Source organism: Anser brachyrhynchus (assembly GCF_964034855.1).
Source record: "Anser brachyrhynchus genome assembly, chromosome: 2".
NCBI classification, from domain to species: domain Eukaryota; kingdom Metazoa; phylum Chordata; class Aves; order Anseriformes; family Anatidae; genus Anser; species Anser brachyrhynchus.
Genome location: NC_137695.1, coordinates 8,790,358 through 8,816,506, shown reverse-complemented (window position 1 = coordinate 8,816,506; position 26,149 = coordinate 8,790,358). Strand labels below are relative to the sequence as shown.

Genomic DNA, 26,149 nt, shown 5'->3' with positions numbered 1-26,149 from the left:
TGGTTGTATGTAGCAATAACAGCAAAGGATAAAGGAAACAGGAAAAAATAACATATACCGGATAAAGGGAAGCATCTAATGCCATGTGGTGAGATTTGGGCAGGATTTGGTGCTGAGCAGAAAGAAAGGGACAGGCAGATTCAATCAGAAGATTGAATCCTTTCCCTTCCCTTCCCTTCCCTTCCCTTCCCTTCCCTTCCCTTCCCTTCCCTTCCCTTCCCTTCCCTTCCCTTCCCTTCCCTTCCCTTCCCTTCCCTTCCCTTCCCTTCCCTTCCCTTCCCTTCCCTTCCCTTCCCTTCCCTTCCCTTCCCTTCCCTTCCCTTCCCTTCCCTTCCCTTCCCTTCCCTTCCCTTCCCTTCCCTTCCCTTCCCTTCCCTTCCCTTCCCCTTTTTTTTCTTTTTTTTTCTTTTTTTTTTCCCAAAATCAGAAATTGTGCCTGAATCTGTGTGTAAATTTTTTTTCTTTTACTCCAAATTTTGAAGGAAACATTTGTGTTGGGAAACGGGGCATTAACAAAGCAAATGGCCTCAGCCCAGTGGGACTGGAGCTGCCGATCGCGGCTCGTCCCAGCAGCAGGGACGCTTCCCCAGATAACCCCGAACAACCCAGCTGTTAAGCAGACACAACCCAGCACTGACTGATGTTTTTGTGTTGCTTTTAAAAGAGCTGTGCTCATCTGCTCCAGCTGGTTGTGTGTGCAGGGAGGTGTTCGGCTGGGGGCCGAGGGGGTGTTTGCTGTCCCTCCCTCCTGCCTTCTATACAGTTGCAGTTAAAGCTGCCAGGGGCACATGCAGAAAAGCTGCAGTTTGTAGCACTCTGCAGAGCGAGAAAGTTAATGAAATTTAAAAGCAGGCAACCTCCATATGTTCCTGTGCTGACTGAAAGCCTGGGAACTGCTAGTCTGTATTTTAGGAAGGACATTATACTTCTAGTAGCAGGCTTTCCATATGTATGTTTTCCTTGATTGCAGCCAGACTCGATACATATGCGTTGAATTTGTTGAGGTTTTGTAGTGAAGACAGTGCTGAGAAGCCCTGGCTTAAAACTGTGGGGTCTGAACTGTGTGGAGGAGAGTGCCTGGGGCTGGTGCCACCAGATGGACTTCTTGGTGTGCGAGCAAGTGGCCAGCAGTGGAGAGACACGTGGTGGGTGGGTTTGCTGCCCCACGATCTAGAGAAAGGGGAAAAGAAAGAGCAAAGACTGCTCGTTTCTTTTCAGAGGGAAGGGCTGCGATACACTGCTGCAGGCTTTGGGAGCCCACGGGGCTGATCTGGGGTGCTGCGGAGCTCACAGCCATTGAAATAGTCTTATAAAGGAACGTGCTGGTAAAGTTTGTAAAATGCTGCCTTTCTCTTGCACATGCCGTGCGTCTTCCCTTGGAGGATAACCTCCAGAAGGGTCTGAGCACCTCGGTACCAAATTTTTGGCTCTGGAGATGCGAGCACTGAGTTTGTTCCCACGCTGCAGCCTCCTCCGGCCTCCTGCTTTGTGGGTAGGCGAGCTGCAAAACGGAGACGAGGAGCCAAAGGCCAACAAGCAGCATGCCTGGATAGCCCTGTGGTGTTAGATCTACCACAGCTGCACCAACAAGTCACTGTCGGAGCCCCTTTGTTTGCAGAAATCCCCTCCCTGTGGCATCCTAGGAGAAAACGCCTGATCCCCGAAGACTCGGAGAACGCTTCTACCGAGCACAAAATCCCCGGCACATTAAAGAGCTCCACTGGTTCAGAAATGGTTTGTTAGCCTAATAATGGAGAAAAAAAAAAACACCCTTCTGCATTTCGTGCCTGAGCAGCACTTACATCTCAATTATTCCCCCGTTACGTGGCTGTGGGTGAGATTAGGAGCTAAGGCATTTTTCATGTCTTCTCCAGCACAAGTTTAAGGGCAGCATTCGTCCCCGGTAATGGCATTTCTTCGGTCAGCTCAGCAGCAAGGGTGATGCTCGCTGCCCTCGTGCTGGAGACTCCGCTAACGAGGCCGAGTAATTTATTCATTAAAAAGGCAGGGAAACCTGGAGCTTTATTCGAGTGGCCCTGGTGGGAAATTTGCATGAAAATTTCATGCTGCTACTTCGCAGGAGCCCTGCCTGGCAGCGGGTGCCCTTTCCTGCTGGGCTGCCCTTCCGTGTGCTGCAAAACCCTTTAATAGAAATAGGACATGCAAAGTCTTTTTTTTTTTTTTTTCTTTTTCTTTTTTTGGCTCTGCAAAATTCATGGGGCCAGGAAGCTGTCATCTATTTAAACAAGGAGATGGACTCTGTTGACCTAGGAGGCCTTCAGATGGCCCTGGCCATGTTGAAACACCAGGAGTTTGCTCAGCCCATTAAATATGGAAAAAACCACACCTCCTACAGGAAAGCAGCTTTTTAGTTCTGGAGCAATGGAGTAGACCAAGATGGGCTAGTGAGTCTTCAGTGTCTGGATGTGGAAATAAATTTGGGTTCAGTTTACAAGTTTTGTTCAGGTCCTTGGGTAGGATTTGCGGAAGGTCTGCATTTTATCTGACGTTGTCCTGCCTGCTTCCTGCGAGGTGTTGCAGTCACTGGCCTTCTCCCCAGGCCCTGGCAGCCCCAGAAATGTGAGTGCAGTGCATCTTCTGAACAGAGGCACATCTCCGATGGCAGAGAAGCCAAGGGGCCAGCTGCACTGAGATGTCCAACCACAAGCATGTAGGTGGCTCTCAGTATCTCCAGCCAGAGCCAGGCAGTCCTTCGCTAGGATTTCCCAGAGGTGACCCACCATATGGATCTTCTCTAAACCCCCTGGGTAGAGGCTCTTGGCCCCTCTTTTGTCAACAGGGTTGTCTCCCATGGAGCTGAACTCTTCTGCAACCTGCTGCGGGGTCTGGCTGATGGCATTGTCCCATGGTGGTGTCCCCAGCTGGAGGCAGGGCGTTCCCAAAGGGACACTCAGGAGAATGGCTCAGGCCATCTCTACACTGAGATCATATTTGGGGTTATTTCTGGGGAAAAAGATGATATTCAGAAGAGGAGGAAGGCTTTTTCATATCATCACACAACTGTGATGGCAATAACCCCCGTGAGTGTGATGCCTCGTGAGACCACTCATCCTTTTTTAATCCAACCACCACCTGGACGCCAGATTTGAGTATGTATCACAAGCACACCCTTCTGTGAAGAACAGCCTGGTGTGCAGGACCTGCACTTGCCAGCATCCAAAGTGGTCCCAGAAATTTCCTTCAACAGGAGCAGATGTTCCCCTGCACCAGAAATTATATTTTTCTGCATCATTTTGGTGACGGGGACCAGTCCTGCATCCTGTGTCAAACCTTCCCTTGACTTTTATCTATTTCAACATTTTTGGGACTGGATTTCCTCCCTTGCCCCTGGAGCCTGCCTTCAGATGAAATGTTTATCCCTTGTCCTCATTTCCGAGGGTCTCTCTCCGAAGCCACATCCATCCTTGGGGTGTTCCGGCCTTCTCCTGGCCCTTGTCCCATGGGGACACAGTCAGGTCAGGCTGCTTTGAACTTGGGGTTCGCATGCTTCATCTCATGCTCAGGAAAAATCCCCAAAGAGCCCGACAAGTGAGACCTGCTTCCCTTTTCTATTATGTTTTGTCATCCAGCTTTCCATGTGGCTTCTTTGCTGTTAGTTCAGCTCAGCCGTTCCTTTCAACAGGGAAACTCACCACTGTCTCCTGCTGGATGCCTGTTTTCCTGAAGCTTTCAGATACCTCATTATCCCTGAGATTCTTTATTTTGGAGTAAAACTGATGAGATGCCATCTGCTGCTTCAAGCAACTTATTATTCTGTCCCCTTCGCAGGAGGGTGGCAGCGGAGACTGGTTAGTGTTACACTGATATGTATATATATATATTTTTTTTTTCCATAGTGGAAAAATGTATTGGCCCATAAAACAGGACTAGCAATGTCCTAGAGGACTAGAATCAGTCTAACATGGAAACCTGGCTGTAAAAACAGGGGGTGCAGTGCATAGATCAGGTTTAGCCCCTGTGCTACCAGGTATTTGCAACCCTGACCTCAGCCCACCCAGCGGGTGGCGGCGCGTGCTGGTCCTGTCTCAGGCACCCAAATACTTTTGGGTGATGGAGATATCTCCAGGAGAGAAAGCCCAGGATGGCTTCAGATGGTGGTTCGTCACTGGAGGCATAAACCGAACTGCTGGGCTTCATCATTCCAACCAGTGAGGCTTGTATCCTGAACAGAGGGTAAACTTAAGAGTGTGAATTTTAGGGACCGATGGTTTAAATTTGGCTGTGGCAGCCCCTGGGAGCGAGATGCTGCAGCAAAACCCCCTCCAAGGGGTACAGGAGTCCACACTTGGCCCCTCTGCGTGCTGCCACCGAGCTGCCCGTACCCCTCCACACCCAGGGCTCAGGTTTTGGGGCTATTTTTGACAAGAGGCAATTTTTCCTCTTGCTTTTGGTGCTCCCACCTGCCTTAGGGGCCCAGCCAGCACCGGCACTGCTGCAGCTCCTGAGTAATGGATACCTTCAGCAATTGCACCTTGGAAGCAGTTGACTGGTTCCTGCGATGAGCTCCTGAATAATTGAAGCAATATTTGCGGGTTTTGCACTGAAGTGCTAACAGCTGTGGTATGTTATGATATTTATGAAGCCCAATAAATTATGGATTAGGCAGTGCAGTGAGCCCAGCGTGATGCTTATTACTGCTGGAGTGCTGGCGCGGGCAGCGCGGCATCCATCCCAGGCTACTCCCATCGTGTGCCTGGGTACGGCTGGTGTCTATTACCGGACTTAATAGAGCTTGCTCACGGGTTTAAGTTCCAGTCCCCAAGAGCAGAAGGTGTGTTTTCATTTGTTCCTCACTCCACAGATTTCAGAAAGACACGCTGGGGCTGTATTTCAGGGTCGCGGGGCATCGCGTCGGCTCGCAGATGTGCAACGGTTGTTTCCTTGGACATGGAGATGGGTGCTGGCACAATTATCAACAACAGTTAAGCTGGAAATAACACAGAAAATATTTTTTTTTCTTTAAAATGACCCAAAAGGTACATTTGCAAAGAAAGAATTAAAAAAAAAAATAATAATAATTCTTGCTTGAAAATGGGTCTGTGTGTCAATATCATTCGTCTTCTCCGGGAAGCCTCATTCAGTGCAGAAACATTTCTTCATAACTTGTGAGTTTAAACACTGCACTCAGCTTTTTATTATCCAGGCAAATTTTTGCTTCCTGGATGAAAGAGTTTTCACTTTGCAGATAACCCAGACGTATTACAAATTTCCCCCCATCAGCATGGGCTGCATGCTGGGAAGGGATGGGAGTGAGGAAATAACAGTTCGAAGCAGCAGATGGCATCCTACCCCTCAAAAGCTTCCCTGGCTCTGTAAAAGCGTAATAAATACAGACTACCAAGTGTGCGTGCTCTGCTTACTGCTGCAGTACGGAATTTGGCTGAAAGCTGAGAGGTTAGTTAATTTCTTAAAAGTCATTAACTGACAATTGTAATGCTTCTTTGTTTGCTTTCCCCATCTGCTTGGGTGAAAGGAGATGCTCATCCTCATGCATCCACTCATCCTCATGCCCTAAAAGCAAGAGCCTGGTGGTCCCAAGGCAGGTACCCACAGCAGTCTGGGCCCCATGGTGCCCATTTTTCCCCCTTTTTGTTGAACGAGAGGTTACAAGTTTATTTTGAGAAGTTTGGGTTGAGGTTCTGGCCGCTGCTGCTCTGCTGAGTGACGAATTGTTTGCAGCCTGCCACTGGGTTGGGTGAGAAAAGTTTCTCCCATCTCAATTTCCCTGCGCATTATGCAGTTATGAGAATCACAGAAGCAAAAGCAAAAGTCTACTGGATCATAGATAAATCCTATGCAGTTAATGAGGCTTTCATTTAATGTTTTCAGGACTCTCACTTTCTAGAAAATACCTCTTCAAGAACAAAGGCTTTCCAGGCAAAGCCCTAATCATGGGGAGGGTCTCATCTCTGGGCTCTCCTTTGTCTTACCTCCTTCCTCTTCAATGCTTTGCATCGTGGACAATATTGTCACACAAATAGCACAGATCTCACTGATGTAGCATGGTGGGCTACAGGCTTATGAAGAATCTTGGGTTTGGGTCAATAGATGGGCAGCCTGATGGAGATGCTGGTCTTTATTGGGGTTCTGCATGTCGGGGGGTGGTGAATTCACAGGGAGCTGTTGGAGAGGGCCGCCCTGCTCTGGGCCTCTGCCCTCATTTCCCTCTGTGTTGCAGAGCTGAAGGTCAAGCAGAAGATTTGCCCTGTTTGCATCGTGTGCCAGGTTTGATTTTCCATCTGAAGGACTTATCCCACCACGAGATGCTCCAGAAGAGGAGCAGGTACTCAGGAGCTGGTGCAGGCTGGTTACCACTGGTGGCTACAAATGACACGTCAGCACAAATGACTGGGAATGCTTGGCACAGGCTACATTTCAGGATGCTGACAACTGCTGTTCCAAGGGCCTGGATGTCTTTTCAAGTGAGGATGAGAGCATTTACATCAGCTCATTGAAAGAGTTCTTTGTTCCTTTAAAATGACCCGAAAGGTACATTTCCATGAAGGGAAGAAGGAAGGGAGGAAGGAAGAAGGGGGGAAGGAAGAAGGAAAGAAGGAAAGAGAAAGAAAGAAAGAAAGAAAGAAAGAAAGAAAGAAAGAAAGAAAGAAAGAAAGAAAGAAAGAAAGAAAGAAAGAGAGAAAAGAAAGAAAGAGAGAAAGAGAGAGAGAAAGAGAGAGAGAGAAAGAAAGGAAGAATGGAAGAAAGGAAGAAAGGAAAGAAAGGAAGAAAGAAAGAGAAAGAGAGAAAGAGAGAAAGAAAGAGAAAGAAAGAAATAAAAAGGAAGAAAGGAAGGAAGGAAGAGAAAGGAAGAAAGGAAGAAAGGAAGAAAGGAAGAAAGGAAGAGAAAGAAAGAAAGAAAGAAAGAAAGAAAGAAAGAAAGAAAGAAAGAAAGAAAGAAAGAAAGAAAGAGAAAGAAAGAAAGAGAGAGAAAGAGAAAGAAAGACAGAGAAAGAAAGAGAAAAAGAGAAAGAAAGAGAGGAAGAAAGGAAGAAAGAAAGAGAAAGAAAGAGAAAGAAAAAGGAAGAAAGGAAGAAAGGAAGAAAGGAAGAAAGGAAGAAAGGAAGAAAGAGAAATAAAGAAAGAAAGAAAGAAAGAAAAAGAGAGAGAGAAAGAGAGAAAGAGAGAAAGAGAAAGAGAGAAAGAAAGAGAGAAAGAGAAAGAGAGAAAGAGAGAAAGAGAGAAAGAGAGAAAGAGAGAAAGAAAGAAAGAAAGAAAGAAAGAAAGAAAGAAAGAAAGAAAGAAAGAAAGAAAGGAAGAAAGAAAGAGAAAGAAAGAAAAAAGAAAGAAAGAAAGAAAGAAAGAAAGAAAGAGAGAAAGAGAAAGAAAGAAAAAAGGAAGAAAGAAAGAAAGAAAGAGAAAGAAAGAAAGAGAAAGAAGGAAGGAAGGAAGGAAGGAAGGAAGGAAGGAAGGAAAGGCAAAAATAAAACTGGAGGGAAACCCTGCTATTCCACAGGAATACTGGAGCACGGTTTGCTTTTGTGCTTTCCTGGGGCACAGTTACACCTGTATTTGCCTTTTTCTTTTCTTCTTTCCTAGTCATAGAAATGGACATTTTGATTAAAGCTATTGTCCCAGCGAGGAGGCAGAGCGTGGCTTCATTTAATATCTGGATTTTAATGAATGTCTCAAAGCAATTAAAAAGAAAAGAAGAAAAAGAAAGGAAAAAAATCAATCTTATAAAGGATTTCTGACTCTTCCCCTTCACTTTAGTCGGCAACACAACTGCGGAAGCAGAAATTGTTGTTTACAAAGGCCATTGATTATTGTGGACAAATAAAGGACTCAAGACTGCGCCGGCTGCTGAATGGCTATTTTCTATCCCTGGAGACTGTATTGCTGTAATTACAGCTAGTAATTAAAGGGTTACTGGCTTGATAAGAGCGGGTATCAGTGTAGCGGTGGCTGGGAATGGGGAGGCAGCTGGCCCCTGCCTGAGCCCCCACAGAGCACCCATGTCCCTGGGCCCCCCACTCCTTCAGCTGTGCTTGAAAAGCCAGTCATGCTCTCAGATTGTTACTACTGCAGAAACAAGCTGCAGACATCAGCTGGATTTTTGGACTTGTTTGGGGAATGAAAACTACAATTCTTATATAAAGAATCAAGTCCTGCGCTGGGATGCGTTAAGGACAGGCTCAGTGTCACCCCAAGCTTGTGGCACTGAGGCGGCCGAAGCTTTCCCCTTGCCAATGCTTTGCAAAGATGTTGGCTGCTGCTCCCAGGGAGCAGTCATCACTTACCCAGTTTTCCTGCCCTGCAAACCAGAATTAAGGGGAAGGTGCCAAAAAGCAGTGAAGGCCAAAGCTGCTTCCCTGTTTCTAGACACCCTCCATCAGCTCTTCCCTTCAGGGTGCTGCCGGGGCCATCAGCACGTGGACGTCAGGTCTTGTGTCACCATGGAGGTGAGCTCCTGGTCCCTGCTGTAGGTGAGTGGTGATGTCCTGCTCAGGGCTACACAAAACCGAGGGATTTTTCCACCAGCAGAGATGCAAGTCCCCTGTCTGTTAGCGTCCCGTCCTTTCTCCGCCCAGCAAAGGACTGAGCACCAAGCAAAGGATGCTGGCCAAGCATGTATTCGCCGTTAGAATAAAGAATTGGACTGGGCTGTGACTTATTGGGAGGGCTCACCAAGCTGCTTTATATTTGTCTCTGCCTGGTCTCCAAGGGGGTGCTGGGTTTGCTTTCAGACCATAACCACACTGAAGGGGGAGAAGACAGAAAGGTGAAGTGGGAAGAGGATTCAGGTCTTAGCAAGTGCCCTGAGCTCTGCTGGGAGCCTCGGATCTGGGGCCTGAGTAGGGAGAGCAAAATGCAAACAGGCAAGTAGCTGGCTCAGGAAGAGGCAATGATTAATGAATCAGCAACTGGGATATTGTGCTTTTTTTCCATTATGTTCTCTAGTTTTTTTCCCTTTTCCTATTCTTTTGCAAATAGAAAACAGATAAGAAGTCCCTGGTAGAAAGGACACCAAAGGGAGTGGGCATTTACCCAGGGCAAGCACTGTCCCTTCGGTCTCCTCCACTGAACACCCATTTCTCCCCACTGCTAACCACCCTCCAGTGGTCTTCCAGTGAGCATCCCATGTATCCTTTCCTCCTCACTCATGTTTTTCCTTCCTAACCTTCAGAGATGAGGCTTTCACTTGGTGTGAACTCATGGGCAGGGAGCTTGGATGGGTTTATTTGCTCCATGCCTGAACCCACAGACAATTACAAACATGGCTGGCTGCCTGGCTTTGCTAATTAGCTGCCAGCAATGCCTCATTTTTCCCTCTGTGGTTTTCTCCTGAATTAGTAGGGCACTGCTCATTAGCTCTCTCCCACTTTGGGATGCTACAGTTGAATATTATGGCATCCAGAAATGCCAGTTAGCTGAGGGTACGAGCTTGATTTGTTTGGACAATTAAAAAAAATATTAGTTACATTTAGGTAATTAAGCAAAATAGCAGCAAAGCTATTTTGTACGAGTGCAAGCTGCCTGCCCTGTACCACTGCTAAAGCTTCTACTTTCCGTTTGTTCTGGTAACAAAGATTAAATGTCTTCAATTGTTTCTTGGCTTTTCCGTGCAATATGTTTTTCCTCCTGTGAATCTGGTTCAGTCAAGGTGGTATCAGCTAGCAGGCCAGCACCCCGGACACTGAAGGGATGCAGCAAGTCAGCATGGTGGAGAGCATCCTTTTCACCTTTGTGCCTCCGAGTGGCTACTTCAGGGCATGACCTTGCGACGTGATTTAGTGTTTTAGGGCTGAAAGGGAAGGCCCTTACTTGTCCCCCAGCTCTTTCCGGGGTAGTCACTCCTGTCCCTGCAGCCAGCAGAGAAAAATGGTTATGCAAAAAAGCTGTGGTTCACCCCATTGACGTGTTTTCCTAAAAGCATGATGGTGACACCACTGGCCAGGCTACGGGCAGAGTAAACTTTGCTGAGTATTTATTCATAAGGACTTGTTTTCATTAAGCTCATCTACATCCTGGAGTTTGGGTTCGGTTCAGCCAGGGACAGCACGTCCAGCACCTCAACATTTACTTAAGTACTTAATGCTAAATAACAGAAGTAGCAACCAGGGTGGTAAAATAATGTTTTATTCCATGAATGAACAAACACTACCATGCCACATCCTAAAGTTCTTTCTACAAAAAGATTGTGGACAGAGCAGATTTTTACATTTCTCAGGTCAAGTTCGTTTCAGGCTTTTGAGCCTGGTTAGTGTAGCAAAATCTGGAAACGCAGCATTCTTGTTGTCTATTTGGCATTTTGCCGGATAAAGCAGATTTATACTGTAGTTCTTGTTCACACAATGTCATTGCACTGTAAATTAAAGAAGATAATCAAAACCAAACCAGGTAATTTTTGTGGTTTATCAGTATATTTTTTTTTATGATGGTCAAAGTACAACCAACATTCAAAGCTTAAAATAATGGTAATAAAAAAGACACACTAAAGAACACAATGGAAACATCATCATTGCTGTCAGGATGTGAGTTTACCCACAGTACTATGTAAAAAGTAGAAACCGGCATTGACATTCAAGCTGTCAAAACAAGAAAAGAAATTACATTGATTGTTATATTTCCAAGCTAGTACTTCTAAAGAGTCCTGATCAGCAAAGAAGTGTTATCGCATGCATGCTGAACACAAGACTAATATTGGATTGGGGACCTGACAAATAACTGACTTACATTCCTTTATATACAACAAAATGAAATATACAGTATTAATACTGGCTGTACATTTGGTCAGAATATTTTACAAGGAGCGACACTAGCCAAAATTCTTATGATGTGGGGAAGTGGAAGTGAATGAATGTTGGGTTTCATTCTGAGAGCTGAAATATTCTCACAAGAAGTTTTAAAATTTGCTTTGCACAGAAAATATTCCATTTTTTTTTTTTTTTTTAAATCTTGTATGCTTAGCAAACCTCGTGCGAGCAGAAGAGATAACCAAACATGTTTGGAATGTACTAATCACCGACCTGGAATAAAACTAAGCCACAGACAGCATGTGCAATAAATCTGTGCATATTGGTTCTGTTTAAATGGCTTTATGAGATGATCTGCTGAGTATCTGGTACAAATTCCTCCTACCAAAGCCTAATCTAGACTTTTCCCAACAGGCTGCCAACTAATTTTGCCAAAACCCCCCAAAATAAAAAAAGGCTGTTACCTTTTCTGTAGTATTGTAAAAATGTCTCAATGTCAAGCTGATTTAGGTTATTTATGTGCATATTCTTCAAGGCTGCCAAAGAAAATGCTCGATCTTGCAAGCAAAGGCTGTGCTGGGAAAACGAGGGTGAGATTTTTCTTTGCTTTAGTCTAATAGTTTTTTCAGTAGCTGGTTGCCCTGACCCTCATTGCCTCTTTAGAACCCAAAGGTCTAAATTGAGTTGGTTAATTTGGAGTATGTTTTTTTTTCCCCATCCAGAACAATCTGAGAAGCTAATAAGGTAAGCAAAAGACCTAATGAAAACAGAAGTAAAAGCTATACAAAATTAAGAAATAATTACAGGAAGGTAAACATCAGCGTAACTATAGTGATACTTTGTACAATTGAATTTGTATGTCCTGTAGCAATGACAAACCTTCTGAACATGGGAAAGAGCAGGCAAGTATGCATGAATCAGTATCCTTTAAGATAATTGTGCTGTAATTTTTCCGTGTATTAGGTTAGATTTTATTTTATTTTTTCTGACACAGTGTGATGCTAACTATAGTAACCTAATGTGGCTGATGGATTTCACTGCTACTGCTTGATTGCTTGAATGCAAAGGGACATCAAATCTTCCAGTCCTCAAAGCGGTTTCTTGGGGTGTTTCTTCAAGTCCAATGTCTTGCCACTTTCACGCTAGAAGTCACTTTGTGGCAAACAAACAGGAAAAAAGAAAGGAAGAAAAAAAAAAAAAAGGAAAAAGAAGATGTTGGTTGTGATGGATTTATTTCAGACAGCAGTTTCTGCTGAGTTCACCATGCTTAATGTTCTTCCATTTAGGAAGGAGTTGCTGTCAAGTAAAGCAGATGAGCTGCTTTCAGTTTTCTTTAAATACATGCTAACAACATAACATCTCTTTCTTCAGGAAAATGATCCAGTTGCATATTGTTAGAGAGATCTGCCTTGTGCTTAGCACGGACACGTAGGGTTAATCGTCGTCCTCCTCCTCTTTCAGGGGGGCTATCGGGAGTTTGTCCTGAACTTGGAAACATGCCACAAAGAAGTTGATAATGGAGTTGTACAAATGCTGCTGTAATGCTTCATTGCTGAAGTAATGGCTTTCATCTGGGTAAATCTGCAAAGCAACAAGGAAATGCACACTGTTACAGGCTTAAAATCTTGGGACCGATCACTTGTATCTACAACTCAACTTGGCCTGCAAACCTGCTGCTCGTCTCTGGCACCACGTGTCTTCCTATGGATGTGCACCAGGTCCAGGTTAATTCAGGCACTGCAGTGTTTTGAGTGCACACTTGCATCAAAATATTTTTTTTGGAGGGTTTTCCATTTAATTCCATTATGAACAAGTTCAAGGTAAGCAGAATCAAACCACCCTTACAATAAAAGTAACAGTGCTTGCTCTGGTGCTTATGAAGACTTGAAAAAATCAGTGCAAATCTGTGGAGAGACAAGGAGCTGGGCTTTGCTGACAAAAATGGTGGTTTTTAAAAGAAATGTTATTAAGTAAAAAATTGAAATAAAGCTTGCTGGAAAAATGTTTAAGTAGGAAAAATGTGGAAACTCAAAATGAAATAGTTTAAACACAACTTTCTATTCTAATGAAACAGGTAACTTCTGCACATGCTGAAGGAAAGCAAAAGAGGGTCATCTTTAGTTTAGACCAGGATATTGAATGGAGGAAAATGCTTTTCTTGGGCTGGATCCTTGCCCGTAGGACTGAGGTGTCTCACTACTGCTCCGAGTACCTCGATACCTTTCATCCCTGCCCATGGCAGGGGGTTGGAACTAGGTGACCTTTAAGGTCCCTTCCAACCCAAGCCGTTCTATGATTCTATGATACATGATGTAGATGTCTTGGCCCTCTATTCACTCCTCACCTAGCCCTTAAGGGGTGCCTAGCCCATCGGTGCCTTCAAGTTCCAAAGCACCAATGCTTCGGCACTGGGAAATGTGCACAGGCCCCTCGCTCCTCTCAGGTCCCACCAAATCCATGCCGTGTTTGTTCCTGAGCCCTGGTATCCATGCTCCATCCTTTGAAGCCTGATGGAGTGAGTACACCTATACATGAAGCTCTGCAGAAGTGCAGCCAGAGGGAGCTGGTATTCAGTAAATCAAGCGTTAGTAGGCTTGAGCATTGCAATGCAACCAACTCTACTGTGAGCTGTGGTCCCTGGCATGGTCTAGCCTGGGCTGGTTGCACTCTCCTGGCTGTGGCTCAGGAGGTGGCAGAGGACAGGGACCATCCCCACCATCTGTAGATTGGCTTGTTTTGGAAGCTGAGCCTTCAATGGCATGGGCAGTTCAGCAAATCAGAGCGGTAATTCTGCAGAAAGAGAGGCTTTCCAGACCAGTATATGTTGTTCGGGGATGTCAGATTTGGGCGACATTTCTCCTTAACTTTTTCTGGTTGATTTAATTTAGATCCCTTTTTATCTGTAATTCGTCCTGAATTCAGCCTGTTGTTCCCACTGAAAGTTAACAGGCATCGATTCCTCAGAGATACGTCTTGCAAAACTTAATTGACTCTAATTTAATAACTGTTCAACAACTGTCCAAACCAAAACAGTTGTATCAAGTAAGCACACGAATCCATCGGAACACATTACATACTGAATCTATTTCTACTGGCAGGCTGTATTTGCAAGTGGATTTTCAAAGCTTGCTTCATAACAGCAGTTTGAGTTCATATGGGGAAATAACTGTTCAAATATGAAAAAAGGAAACATATACTGTACCTGCAAGCTGTAATTAGCCTTTGCCCTAATTAGGTGTGTGATAAGGTCCGCAGTATGCTGAAAATGGATTTTTTCTGTAAAAACAGATTAGAATCATTAAAGAGGCAAATTTAATTAAGAAAAATCAAAGCCATCCCAAATATATAATGAGTGCAAATGATAGGCTAACTTACCATCAGCAGTAGCGTGAATGATCAAAAATGTCTGTTCCTTCAGTAATGAGACTCTGTGTGCTAATTTGGTGATCTGTGAAGGTAAAGGTTGCAATAAGATTAAAACTCTTGCAATAAATTAGCAATTTATATGGGAGGAATAGAAGCACTTAATTCCATTTGATACTCGATCACAAGGATAACAAGCAGGCACCAGCACAGCACATCTCGGCCACTTGAAGAATCGTTCTAGAAGTAAAATAGACCCCCACTGCTCCTTCCAGGCTCAGCAACAGCAGCAGGAAGAGGTCAGAGACCCTCATCTGTTCTGAAGCTTTAATGTTCACCAAAAGCAGAACACGTGGAAAGAGTCAAAGTGAATTTCCAGTGAATACGAAGCACTGACAAAAAGGATGCCCAAGTGCATGTGCCTAAGAGTTCGTCAGCGAGCTGCAGTGACTTTGGTATGGTTTGAAAGATAGCCTTGATGAGCTTAGACAGACCAAGGAAGGATCTGATGCTAAACTCAAGTGTCCACTGCTGAGAACAGTTTTGCCCCCAACCAACTCTCAATTGTACAGGGGAAATACAAATCTGAGTGACTGCAAATACTACACTCCGTATGGACTTAGCAAGTGTTTGCAAATTTTTCAAGGGCAGACTCTGGTCTTCCTGATACCCTTAGACTTAATTAATGGGTTCTCTCATCCTCTGATTGCTGTGCATGATATTTAAGTTTTTTGACTGTGTATGACCATATCTTGTGCTCTGTTCTCCCCCCATATGGCTCCTTGCTTTCTGCTCCCCCGGTAGTATCCTGCCACAGGACAATACTGGCTTCCTGGAGTCTACATCAGGTCTGGACTTATGTGGCCTTCAAAAAGTTCATGTCAGGCCCACAGGATAGGAGCAGTTCTTGCTCCCTAAGCAATTCATGGTCCAATTGCAGCATGCAGAAGAGGTGAATCAGTTAGGGGCCATGTCTGGGGCGCTGCACTGCTCTGCGAAATACTCAGGTGATGTTCCTAGCAGCTAATCTCAAGTCAACCCAAAATACCACTATTAGCTAAGGCCAACTTCTCGATGCACAAAGAGCAAGTGGCAATTCAAAGTTCCCATTTCTGGAATGTTTTCACTTGTTTTCACTGCTCCTGACCTGCCTTCAAATTTCTAGAAGGACAAAAAAGAATTTACCATGTTCTGGAGATCATCAGTGCAAAGTGTGAGACAATGAATTCAGGATCTGGATAACCAGCAAAAAGCCTCCACTTCAGGGACACAGGAGGCTCTGTGACTTCTCCTTAAGGAAATGGGTCTAAAATTACACTTCAGCAGGAATCAAATTGTCAAAACCATTGGGATGAACTTGAATGGAGGTTGTGACATTGTGGCCACTTGGGCACATCTGAGTTACTCAGGCTCAGTTCTTTCAGTCAGTAAGACTGGAATATCTATATTTACCCAATTGAGAGAGGTGGACATGAAGGTTAATCAATAAAAAATTGTATCCATTATTACAAGCAAGACAACAAAATCAGCAATGGGGCTTAATGATACCTCTCTGCCTTTTAAATAAAGTGAGTTTTACTAGGGAGTCCATTGCGCATCCGTGCTCCCTTCACAGAACAGAACACATGGAGGAAGAGTTAAAATCCCGTTCACATTTTCTCAGGGAAATGTATTGTCCATGCAGTTACCTCATATGCTCTGTTATCAATCCCGTGCAAGCCCAAGTATCTTTCAGAAAACGCTGAAGCTAGAAAAGAAATAAAGAAAACACCTGTCAGTCACTGGTGCACCAGGACACTGGTGCTTCTGAGTCAAACACTGCAGATGCTAATAAAGCATTTAATTTATGGCATAGATTTAATGACATAGGACATATTTCTAAAAGCTCTAAAAGTGCAGGAGGAATAGGTGTCCCTGGGAGAAGGAGCACTGTGTGCATGGGGAGTTAATGGGTAGAGAAAGCACAGGGTGGTGGGTGGGGAGCTCCCATGGATGGCAAGGAGGAGCTCCCACAAATGGATGGGTGAGGCAAGGAGGAGACAGTTCAAGGCATGGGTAGAGGTTGGTGACAGTGGTTGGAGAGTTAAAAGGGTTTATAGCTTTACGGCTAGTCCTAAGGAGACACACAGTGCAAAAACCAGGCAGGATCTTGGGAAAGAAAGAGTAGGTAACTGGTCAAGGTAGAGTGGGCACACCATCTGCGGTCAGAGAAGGGCTCTGGGATGGTGCTTACCATATAATTTGAAGTCTGTCAGTGGGGAAAGAGCAGCTCCGCAGGCAAAGACTTGGTTCTCTTCCCCAGCTGGAAGCATGTAAGCGCTCAGGTAGCCGCCGTAGTCCTGGAACACAAACAGGGCAGGGACATCAGCAGTCAGGAGTCTGAAGTCAGGTGGGCTGCGTGCTTCTTTTCAACCCACTTTCTGACCATAGGTCTGCTCAGATGTATTACCTCTCCAAAATATCATCTCAGCATTTCATTATTTAAAATGGACATCACAATTTAGGCATCTGCCATCAGTCTGTTAACAATTCCCCGCAGAGATGCCGCTGTACGTGCAGCTCTCATCACCCACTCTAAGCCTGTATCTCCCACAATAAACAGTTTCTACTCGCAGTCCCATTCTCATTTCAAATCGTGTGTACTTTGCAATTGCTGTTTCCCAGCCGGGCACACTCTGGGGTGTGAATCAGCCTCAGAAATCAATATTGTTGTTGTACATTTGTACAACACAAGCTAGATCTGCCCACACTCCCATAGGCCTTAAGGGACGAGATGAAAATGAAATGAAAGTTTGCAAGGGGAAAAAAATAATTAATTATTTGACAGTGCTTTCCTGGCAAATAGTTGTTTTCTGCACTTAGAAGTTAATTAAAAAAAAAATAAAATTGATGAGTACATTGATAAAATGACAACTTTCATCATCAGCATCTCTGGGCAAGAAGCAGTCTATCTCAAAAATAAATAATAATAACAAAAAGTCACCGCTGACATGTTCAATAAATCAGGATTTAGCTCGGCTGCTTAACCACATCAGCCAGCCCAAAGAGCGCAGAGGAACAACAGGAAAATGTTACCTTCCCAAACACGCCAACTCGCATTTTGTCAATATAATGCTCCTTCAGCATTGTCCTAGAATATAAGAGATGAGAAACTACGAATTAAAAACAGTTTTCCCTTAGATACAGCAAAAGTAGTGATTTAAAGATTTTTATTGGCTTGAACTTGGGGTGGCCTCGGAAAAAAAATGGTGCAGACAGTGTAAATTCCTGCTGCTGCACGCTGCTCCCACGTGAGCCTCGGTTCGATTTAATGTTATGACCTGTTGTGCTGGAGTTGACCAAGCAATGGCAACAAATAACCTGCCCTACTGCTGAAAGCCGTAATAAAACTGCTGCTGTTACACTACGCTGGTAGTGTTCTTAGCGTGATTATGCTCAGAGTATATCTAAAAATATGACGGGACTCACCGTTTAGGGTTTTGCAGTATTTTTTTTTTTTTATGTTATGAAAAATGTGAAGGTTTAAAGATTATTTTTTTTCCAACTGGCAGCCCAGAAAAAAATTAATCCAGGAGCTGATATTCCAGCTTACTTACGACTGTACAGAGCTAAAAATAAATGGGCTTTGAGCACGTGATGCAGATAGGTGTGCTCTAATTTAGCTCTTTAAGGGTTGTTCTCCCCCGTCTGTGCTGCTGGCATGGGCTCCCTCTCCCACGTGCCATCGCTTGGTCACCGATGGAAGCAGGACTAATGGGAGCCTTGGGTTAATTGCTAGCTATGAATTAAGTTCTTCAAGAGCAGTGTCATTCACCGGACAGCTTCCAGCTGGTCCTTCTCTTCCAAAAGGCCCAGCCTCCTCTTAACCTCGTGCAAGAGCTTAGTGCCTTGGAAGCCACTCCCACGGCCGTCGAACTTGAGCACGATGGCGTTGTGCGAGCTGACCATCACGCTCTCCCACGTCACCTCGAACCTCTCCGTCACGATCTGGCTGCCAGGCGTCCCGTCCCTGAAACACAGACAGGCATCACGCAAAGGGGCAGAGCTCCGAGGAGCAAAAGCTCTTCCCGTGGGCTCGCGGGGTCAGGCAGTGCAGGGTTCGGGAAGGGGAGAGCAGCCTCTGCGACAGCGAGGTGCGGGGGGCTGGTGGGGTGGGCTGAGGCTCGAGGCTGGGCTGGAGGCCACCGGGGGAGGTTTCTGAGCTTCGAACACACCGAACAAGTACACCACTAACTGGGCAAGACTCCCGCGAGTGATCCAGGGCAGCGATGCTCTGGAGTTTTCCCTGTTTACAGCTCTGGTTTGGGTATTTCTCTACCATCCCCAGTGATGGGGTGTTTCTGGTGGGGGGGTTTGCTGTGAGCAGCCTGGCTTGGGGCACTGCCAAAATGTGTTGGATGAAGCCTGCAGACATCAATTCTTTCCTTCATTGGTAAGTGTTCGGGTTTCATTTACCACCCCCATGCACCTAGCCCAGCCCTTCCCTCTCCTGTGGACTTCTCGAGAGTGGCTGTAGATGGGGCTGTCACTCATGTCTGTCCTCTTATGGAGGCAAGTGCAGAGGGTAAGAGCACTTCTACAAGTGGTAAAAAACGCCCAGGTTGCCCCCAGCTTGGTGGGTAAGGGGAATATGTGGGCAAGACTCCCTCCTCACCCTTCTGCTCAGAGCCTGATCCTGCACAAGGGAACTGCTTCAAGAGATATCGACCCCACTTTAGCCAGAGAGCTCAGAAAAAACATGAGATGACGATGATGAGAAGTTATATCTTAGGACTGCGATTACTGTAGAGCTGTTGGTGCTCCCACAAACTTCTTGTCCTTTTTGGGGGGTTCCTGGGGACATCAGACAAGCCATTGCAGGTTTTTAATGTGCATGTGACTTCAGTAATTTGCATTTATTCAGGCGAGACCCTTGCGCATCCAGCTTCAGAGGCAGCCTAATCAAGTGCTGTTAGCTTGATGAGTACCAATCTTCCTCAAGCACTTGTATAATGAAGTACATTTTCTCTGCAGTAATTCTGTGATGTAACGATGTGCCTATTGCGGTGGTTTTGTCCTTCATCGAGGGAAGCTCAGGGTGCTGTTCAGGCGTTCATCCGACGTTTTCCCTCCCACGTGGGGCTTCTCTGCTGCCAGGTGTCCCCTGGCAGGGAGCGAGAGATGCGGTGGGATGCAGCGGGCCAGGGAAGTTCCTCCAAGGTCAGTCAATTGCCACACGGGGTTTCTTTCCAAATTGCCATAAAAACCTCAGTTCTGTATAGTATTATTGCTAAATGTTGCATAAAGAGGTACCCATCTGCTATAATCACCAGGAGGAAATCCTACCTGCCTAATATAAATGCTAAAATCGCGGCGATCTTCAAAGGCACCAGGGAGGAAAGCAGGATGCTCCTCCTTGTGTCCTGGGAGACCTAGCTCCCGCTGTGGATGGGGAAAAGCTGGAGCTGTTTACTGAAATCCTTTTGTTAAATATGGAGAGAAGGAATCAGGGCAGAGCTTCTCCTGGATCAGATCCCTGGTGCTGGATCTCCTGCTGGCCCAGGTCGAGCACTCCCAACCCTTCTCGAAGAAGGTGCTGCAGCCTTGCACTGAACTGGCTGCTCAGCGGCACAGAGCTAGGTGCATCCACCTAACCAGCTTAGTGCCTGTGCACCAGGAGAGAAGGTAGACTGTTTTATTCTTTTATTCCTCCCCCTCCCATTTCTGACACCAAAATAGTTGAATTGTGAGTGTATGTGCAACAGCTGCATGAAATCCTACAATGTGCTCTGTAGGATTTTATTAGGGCACCCTCCAGGGAACAGAAACACTTGGCCCAAACACAGGAGAGAAGGATCCTGTATCTAACTTTGCCCATCTCTGATGTGAGACGTTGGGTAGGGACCAATGTGATGGACTAAGGTGCTAAACAGGCTCACACTCACTGTACAAAACATATCTTAAAAGGCTCTGGTCATGTTTGAAGCTTCCACACTGCCCTAATAATATGAACAGAAACAAAAGAAGAGCAAAAACTTACACAACCAAAAGCAAGGGATAGTGCGCTGTGTCTGAAAAGGTTGCTGGCTTTAGGATCTGCATTGGCAATTCTAGGCAAAAACAAAAACAAAAAACAAAAACAAAAAAACAACAACAAATGACAGCATGCCTTTAAGTGTAGGAAAGCTGACATAACGATAATACATATTTCTGGTGTTTTGGCTGCTTATGAACAGGAACAAAACAGCATTTCATCAGATGCACTGGTAAATAACACCTTCAGAGAACAGATGTTGTCAATGAAAAGACTCATATTATAGTAGCCGAGGTGACAAGAAATGTAAATCGAGAGTAGAGAGTGTGCTGCTCAGTCATGCATCACTTTTACAGCATTCAATTAACATCTGGCAATAGCTATAATTTTCCTTTTTGGCAGCTGGATGAGTGACACAGCCAGAAATCAATATTTCAGGGCAGCAGAGGAGGGGGAAAATAGGCAAGGAAGATGATAGTTTAAGATCCAATTAAGTGTGGCGGGTGGGGGAAAGAATAGGATTTTATTTTTATTTTCTGTTGTTGTGTGAAGACAGGTAAGGAAACATGTATTTTAATCCTAGTTTTTAGGAGGCTTAACTAGGCTATGAAACAGGAGGTAAAGGTACTGGAGCCCGGATAGCTGGGCTGGTACTGAACCAACCAACGTTAGTGGGAGATGCCCGAGGTCCGTGTGGCATGGTGACACTCACCAAAGCTTCCTTTAACTGCTTTTGAGGGCCTTGTATCGACAGATGAACACGCTCCCTTACGAATGCCTTCCACATTAATGAGAGCACATTTATTTTTAAAATGTTAACTACAATCCAGATTAGCAAAGGCCCAGCAATTAAATAGGTATTAGGAGCATTTTCAATAGATTAATACACAGATTAGCCGTGTGGTTTAAGTGGTTTGCTTTGCAATCATTGTCTGACACTCTGACTAATTAGTTATTCCATCTGAATGCTAATGGGCTGCAAATTGGATCAATGGCCCAGGGACAGCCAAAAAGGCCATCGCTTGACTTTAAATATAAATAAGCATCACAGGCAGCGTTCCCAAGGCTGATCAGCCCATGGCTGTGAAGACACAGGGCGGACACAAGAGCAGCCATGCTGCTACAGCCTGCTGGTATTTATTACACAAGCATGCATATTTGGTTAAATGAGCAGAATCCAGCTTCATTGATACCTGCAGGTAAGAAATTTAGCATCAGTCGGAGTCATTTGTTTAACATCAGTCGGAGTCAGCTGCCACTATCACTACGAGTCGGCTCACGGATGGGATAGGCATCGCCTTTCAACAGGCTCCTCCATCTCCTTCTCCTGCCCATAAAGCCTGGAAGCGCGCCTGCTCTCGTTATTTTATGCACTGGGTTTGTGTTCCTAATGCCAATGTGGCAAGTAGAACATTTTTGGAGCCATTATTATCTTTTTTCAAATGGTAACTCAGCCTTTCTGAGCCTTTGCTCCACTCTTTTATCCTGGTAATGGTCGAAATTAATATTGTGACCATCAGTCACGCCTCACTGCCTTGCTTTCGCTGTGCCCTGTCTGAGAGGTGTGCTGCTTTTTGGCATGGGAAATATTATGGGGCATCTGAACCCGGGTTCCTTAGCTGTTTGTTTTTAGAATTACCACCAGCCACACAAACTGAGATTTTGGGGAGCCATTGCACAACCTTGAATATGTGGATTTTCCATGTAGGATATCTGCTTACAGAAAGAGTAGATGATTTTTAGGTTGTTTTAGGTGCAGTTACAGGCAGAAAATGCTTATGCTTTGTCTGTTTGCCACTAGGTTTTCTTTCCCTCTGTCCTCTTTGGCATACAGATACACGGGGAATAGTTATACAAATGGAACAAACAATGCACCAGCTGCTGATATAAACTGCTCCGGGTTTCTGCCTTCTCTACTCCAGATGAAATCTCTCTTGGCTTTTGTTGTAAAGCTGTTTTTTTTCCAACCCTATCAAATGATATAGCTTTCTCAAAGACTCCTGAATGACTTCGACAGGCAGTCATGTTCATTCACTGCAGTTCAGTATTGTATACTGAAAGGCAGTCACAGCTGTAGCCAGCAAGCACATACAGTAATTCCACTTCACACCCATCTTAAATAATAAACCAGTCCAGCTAAGGCGAATGCCCTGAACAATGGGGGCACCACACCGTGTCATTTCCCAGAGTGGATTTTCCTCTATAAAGAAAACTTTCAAAGAAAAGGAAAAAAAAAAACACCCACCCAACCCTATTATTTTGCCTTTCTTCAGCTGCATTCTCATCAAATCCTGTCTCAGTAATAACTTCCTTATGTAGCACCTCCTAAGAGAGTGCTTTGCAAACCGTGTGAGTTTATTGAGAGCCAAAGTAATTTTTCCTCCTGCCAGTCTGGGCAAGATGACTGTATCATTTCACAGCAATAGTAGTTAAAAAGAAAAAGAAAAAAAATAAGAAAGAGGAAAAATGCTACTTACTGTAATCATCTATCTTGATTTCCATGTATTCTACTTTAGGCATTTGCCTGTCATTTACTGTCAGCTGCACATTTTCATTTACCTCCAGCTCAAAAATTTCTGAAAGAAGAAGGACAAGATCACAAAAACTTCCGGCACTGTTTGTGAGAATGCATGTTAGCATTTTATAGCCACCTTAATAATTGTAACACAAGTTTCCTAATCAAAAATTTCCTTCTAGCTATATCCTCCTCACAAACATCTAATTTAGCAAAATCTTTGAAATCTGTTCCAGATTCTGGAATGAAAAAGAGCTGTATTCCCTGAAATCAGTGGCATTAAATGGATTTACAACAGATGGGAATGTGACCATCTGTGTTGAGCCAGGGTTACAGACAGACGTCTACCTGCCATGTAAATCTAGAGGCCAAAGGTAGAGGTACTTGAGTCTGTGGCCAAGATACACACAATAAATAGGGAAAGGGAGGAGACTTTAGAGTGCTTCAGGACAGGGTTGTGGTGCTATGCATGAGCAAGTCCATGGGAAGGAAATCCATAGGCAGAGATGAGGGGAGAGAGACTATAAAATACTGCAATGTAGGGTTTGGGAGCAGTCTTTTTTTTCAGGCTGTTTCAACAATTGTTTTTTTGCTTGTGTCTCTTATCCAAGGACTCTCTGGGACTGAAGTAAAGAGTTCCTTCCTTCTTCCCAAGACTTAACCTTTACGACCCACACCTTGGCCACATGCTGCACCCTCTGAGCATCTTCTAGCTATAGCAGCCACCTCCAGCAACAGACAGAACAAGTCCTTCCCAGTTGGTAAGGAAAGGGCCCACCTTGCGGAGACATTTCAGGCTGTAAGTCCTAGGTGGTGGGAAATATCTCCTGGTGAAGGTGAGGCTCTGGGCCCCATGGAGAGGGATTCAGGCATGGGATGATCCTGGCTTTGGATCATGGTCCTGGGAGCCCCTTGCAGGGCTGTGCCCCATGGCATCAGGCTGGGTTTGAACCAGGGGGGTCCAAAGCATCGTTTCTGCAGTGTGAACCCAAGGAGGGCTTCACACCAAATTATGTGTTTCATTGACCATAACTTCCCCTTAGAAACACACCAACAAATAGATGTGCAATCCTAACTCTTCCAATAATACCCAGGGTACCTGATAAACATGCTCTCATTGCCCATCTCTGCTGAAAAGGCAGGCACACCACAAAAACCTGCCCTTCCCATTAGCACGTTTTCCACGTCTTTCAGCAAGAGTCAATCGGTTCCCTGTCTATTCACCCTGCTTCTGAAAAGCCTGGCTCATCCCTATTGAAATCACAACCCCCACAAAAGTGCCAGAGCAACAGCCTATTACGTTTAGTTAAATATTAAGATTCTCATTTAATTACGGCACACACAAGTAGCTTTATCAGCAGAAAGGGGCCTGCCACGTAAGGGAATTTAGTCAAGCCGTTTTATTTGTTCATATAATTGCATCCTCAGAAAGCCAGGAAGACTATGGAGGAAATAAAAGATTGGCGTATCTCCTAAAGGACTTTCTTTTCTGCTTGAGGACCACAGGGAGCTTGAGTCTGCGGAGTACAAATGGTCATTGCTTAATTAAATGTAAGCACACTATAATATTCAGTGCAACTCACTATTATCAGATTATTGCAGAATGCAGAGGCAAACTCCCTGTATTGGGTAATGGGCTCACATTAAATAAGCAAATCCAGTAACATGCAACTGTCAGTTGCCCTTTATTCAAAAGCAAAAGAATGAGGTGAAAAAGAAAGGAAGCAAGAGAAATGCTAATAATATGCAGCAAATCATGAATTTCAGCAGGGGTTGCGTTCTGTGCATGGCTAGACTGAGCTCTCTACGTAATAAATACCACACATCTGTCAAAATAAAACTAGTCTCAGTATGCCTTATATTACCTTTTCCAGGCTTTTATTCTCTTTTTGTTTTTTACAGTATCCGCCCTTTTTTCACCCATTTGTAAAGCTATACAGAAGCCTGTGACAAAGTTCATGAGAGCACTGTCTTCTACGTGCTGTTACAGCCAGGCAACTCCATATCTATTGTAAAATTATTGTGTTTAAGGGGAAAAAAACAGAAAGACAAAAATGAGTGGAGAGGAGGAAGACATGGCAGCAGGAGGGACTGCATGTTTTGGACTTGCACGGATGAAATCAGCTCCTGTAAGAACCCAGACTCAGGAATGATGGCTATGGCATTAGTCAGCCTTTCAGTCCCACTGATCTTGGTGGGGCCGTTTGTACAGCAGCAACAAACTAGAAAGTCTACTTTACGATAAAGAAGCTTACTTGGAAGGTCCCCCTATCTTGAAAATAATTGTCTGCATCCTCTGACAGAAAAAAAAAAATGTAAGAAAAAATTAATGATGGCCAAACAGTATTGGATGAATGACTTCTGAATGGCCCACAAGGCACGAAGGTTGCGTCAGAGGTAGTGAGTCAGTCATTAGCAAGGAGCTTGCATGGTTGCAAGACAGAGCTCAGAAATCCTGCTGCTATGTCCCTGTACAGAGACTGAGATATGAGCAGCCACCCGTGTAGAGATTAAAACATTAGGAGTTTGCAATTTGCTTTCAGTGTTACTTAAAAAAGCAATTTTTGTATTTTTGTTGACTAGAACAACTGCACATGCCAATTTATGCTATTTATAGCAGAAGTAGTTTCTGAAGGGACTAAAACTGTGAAAATAATAATAATCCCTTCACACTTGGCTCTGCCTCTGTTCTGGTGCTTTCCCCTGGGGGGCTGTGGGTACAGGGGCACTTTGAGCTGTCCCCTGCCCCACTCCCACCAGCTGCAATAACACAAACAAACCTGGCTCCACACTCAGCTCTTCTGTGGCACTTTGACCCTTAAATTGCAGACCAGAGGGGAAACTGAGGCACAAGGAAATCGATCCCAGTCACCTAAGAAAGAAGGTGATGGCAGATAGTCTAAGCCACTGTCCTGTGCTGCTTTGCTTCAGCAGCAGAGATGCCTGTTACCTCCCCCGCAGGACAGTCCAGCAGCATACTGCTTTAACTTGACTCGTTCCAGGACGCTGCTAATTTTTGTGCATGTGTTTCTCTGCAAAGGAACACTTTAATTTGAACAAATTAAAGTTAAATGTGCAAAACTGTGTCAGATGCTGTTGACACTACGTGGAACACTACTGAGCATTTCTATTTTAACAGTAAGAATACATGTGTGCTGCAAATCTGATTTTAAAACTGATTTAAAAAAATCAATCAGAATTTGGGATTGGATTCTATATATCCTGTTTACAAGCCAAACTTTTCTAGGTGGGGTAAGGGCTTGAAATGGATGTTGCCAACAGGAATTGAGAAATCAAGCACTAACATGATGCACAGAAACTGTGTAAAGCAGGGTGGATCTCATGCTTTTCTTCTTACATGTTCTGGTGTCACAGGAGTCTTTTTTTGATGCTTCCCACCTTCAGTGGGGAATGAATCAGCTCAGCATTTCACAGAAAACATTTATTTGGGAGTGAAATTCCCTGGCTTGCTCTGCTCCTGTGCAGATACAGCAGCAGGGCGTTGCTGTAAATCCAGCTAAGCTAAACTGATACCTGATAAAC

General features: G+C 44.7%; 1 protein-coding gene across 3 annotated transcripts in view; it reads right to left on the bottom strand.

The window, feature by feature from the left end:
* Window positions 1-10,357: 10,357 nt before the first annotated feature.
* The window catches only part of DPP6 (dipeptidyl peptidase like 6), a 414,546-nt gene continuing 398,754 nt past the window's right edge, over window positions 10,358-26,149 (bottom strand). For all 3 annotated transcript variants that reach the window (XM_080578557.1, XM_080578559.1, XM_080578558.1), the window contains exons 18-26: window positions 22,569-22,667; window positions 20,098-20,167; window positions 17,893-18,087; window positions 17,154-17,208; window positions 16,312-16,417; window positions 15,767-15,825; window positions 14,091-14,163; window positions 13,918-13,991; window positions 10,358-12,296 (exon numbers count right to left, since the gene is read on the bottom strand). In XM_080578557.1, the coding sequence (XP_080434683.1) occupies window positions 12,150-12,296; window positions 13,918-13,991; window positions 14,091-14,163; window positions 15,767-15,825; window positions 16,312-16,417; window positions 17,154-17,208; window positions 17,893-18,087; window positions 20,098-20,167; window positions 22,569-22,667 (878 nt within the window). In that variant the 3' untranslated portion in view covers window positions 10,358-12,149. The remainder of the gene's footprint in view (window positions 12,297-13,917; window positions 13,992-14,090; window positions 14,164-15,766; window positions 15,826-16,311; window positions 16,418-17,153; window positions 17,209-17,892; window positions 18,088-20,097; window positions 20,168-22,568; window positions 22,668-26,149) is intronic.